The sequence below is a fragment of the Lutra lutra genome, chromosome 12, assembly GCF_902655055.1.
Source record: "Lutra lutra chromosome 12, mLutLut1.2, whole genome shotgun sequence".
NCBI lineage: Eukaryota > Metazoa > Chordata > Mammalia > Carnivora > Mustelidae > Lutra > Lutra lutra.
This window is the reverse complement of record NC_062289.1, coordinates 51,078,325-51,080,629: the sequence shown is the minus strand read 5'-3', so window position 1 is coordinate 51,080,629 and position 2,305 is coordinate 51,078,325. Positions and strand designations below refer to the sequence as shown.

Here is a 2,305-nt window from a genome sequence, read left to right as displayed (position 1 = left end):
AAACCAATATTCAGTTAAATGAAAAGTAATGGCTAGAATGACATGCTGGCCAATTCCACCTCATCATGCTAAAAGAATGGCTCGAATTCAAGGAATAGTATGTGAAGCAAGATAATATAAGGCCACCAAAGAAATAACAAGGGAATCGCATGGCTCTTTGTCTCAAGAAGCCAACCTACCTTCCTTCAGCTCAATGGCTATCCACCAAAGCAGGGCAGAAGGTGAGCGAGGGGACGAAAGCCTCAGGGCTCTTTATTCAACCTAAAGTACTCCAGGTCTGATTGCGAGAATTAGAAACCAAAACACACTAAAAAGGTTCTTTAAAATTCTATAATTGAGCCAGAGATTTGGAAATAGAAGTATCTAAAGAAATTGGGGGTAAGAGGATAGCGCTGTCCTCTAACTCGAGGTCTCACAAAACAGAATCAGAGAACCCAGCAAGCCATTTGACTTCTCTACACATGCTTGCAGAAGAAAGTGACTTTAATACAAGTTGGTCTTTTTCATGATCCGAAGAAATTCTTCCTCGTTCACTTCGCCATCTCCATCCCGATCGGCTTCGTCTATCATTTCCTGCAGCTCCTCGTCGGTGAGGTTTTCCCCTAACTCGTTGGCCACACGCTTTAGGTTTTTGAAAGAGATCTTCCCAGTTTCATCGTCATCAAAGAGCCTGAAAGCCTTCAGGATTTCTTCTTTAGTGTCTTTCTCGGCCATCTTCTGAGTCATCACGGCCAAAAAGTCATTGAAGCTGATTTTCCCTGTGCCTTCTTTGTCTACTTCGGAGATCATCTTCTTCATCTCTTCCTTCCTGGGTTCAAAGCCCAGAGCTCTCATGGCCACCTTCAGCTCCTTCACGTCGATAGTCCCACTTCCGTCGGCATCGAAGAGGTCAAATGCTTCGCGAACTTCTTGCTTCTGATCTTCCGTGAGTTCAGGCTTAGGACCCACCTTTCTTTTCTGGCTGGTAGAGGCCACATTTGACTTCTTGTAGCTGGAAGCCATCTTCTTTCGGCGGTTGTTACCTTTAACGGCGCCACTGCAGTCACTGCGCTTGCGCAGGGGTAACCCCTCCCTGGAGCGCAGGCGCGGGGCCTCTCCCCATTCCTTCTCAAAGCTTTCCCTCACGTTCTCCCAGTGAGCTGCAGCTCAGTAAGCCGGTCAGTTCTGCGGCATCTTATTACATTCTAACCCACCGTTCCCTCGATTGTCATCCAGTTTCCATGAGCTGAGACATGGGCCGGCAAGAAGTGACTGCAGCCACAGTTGTCTTCCATAATGCATTGTAACTTGCTGTGCTATCCGGGCCATTTGCCAGCACCCAGAAGACCATGTTTATAGGGTTATTTGGAAGTCCTTCTTCTCTCCTTTTCTATATAAATTAAAACAAGCAAACAAGCAAAAACAAACAAAAACCTTCGTGGAATTAAGAAAACAAAACAAAATTAAAAGCCCCCTCTTAGTCTGAGGTCACCTAACGCGAAATTTAGGATAATCAAGATGGAGCTTGTCCCTGGGCATTAAATGCGGGGAAGAAGGAGAGAGAATCTTAAGTCACAGCATGTGCTCAACTTGACATAAATGGAAAACAGATAAAATGGAAAAAGTTATATATAAAATTTGTAGAAGTTTCTCTCCTGACATTACCCCCAACAATAATAAAACTTCACTGGCTTATTCCGCATATGCTGAAATATGAAATGTAATATCCAAATGTATGATTTACTTTCAGTGTTTCAATTTTACATACTCAGTGTAATTACACTCGAATAACAGTCTTAATTTCATTCACTAGGCTTTTCATTTGGAGGGGGACTGAAATACTACTTTCCGGTATTTTTTAAAGACTCTAGCAGCATATTACGCTCACTGTTTATCATCTAGTTGGGGCTGTGCTGAGACCCCCCTCCCCCCACCGTTGTTCTGCTTTGGTCATGGAAATGGAAGCATATGGTGCAGCACGTATTGGGACTAAAAATTGCCTCTGGGGAACAAAGGGGCAAGAGAAAAATGGGAGGTTTTTAAGTGAAAACAAAGAAAAGAGTCCTCAAATAAGCCCATAAAGGAATTTTTTTTGAAAATCTGACATTTTAGCATTCTTTTCCCCCCAAATCTCAACTTATTATTACTTGATCAGTCACCAAGAAGGCACTTTCAAAAGCTTTTATTGAAGAGTTTTTGTATCCCCAGTATCTAGAACAGTGCTTGACACCTAGTAGGTAGATTAATAAATATTTGTTGAATAAGTGAATGAGAGTTACTATTGGTTTTAAAATAGTTCTAACTTGTCCAGATAAGGCCAACCCCA

At 42.6% G+C, this 2,305-nt stretch overlaps 1 protein-coding gene across 1 annotated transcript; it reads right to left on the bottom strand.

Moving 5' to 3' along the window:
- Nucleotides 1-315: 315 nt before the first annotated feature.
- On the bottom strand, nucleotides 316-1,047 carry CETN1 (centrin 1). The gene has a single exon (XM_047697968.1). It carries the CDS (start codon nucleotides 1,000-1,002, stop codon nucleotides 484-486), a length of 519 nt encoding a protein of 172 aa, XP_047553924.1. The 5' UTR covers nucleotides 1,003-1,047; the 3' UTR covers nucleotides 316-483.
- Nucleotides 1,048-2,305: the final 1,258 nt, after the last annotated feature.

Coding starts and splice junctions, on each gene's coding strand:
- CETN1 (XM_047697968.1), bottom strand. CDS start 1,002: ATGGCTTCCAGCTACAAGAAGTCAAATGTGGCCTCTACCAGCCAGAAA.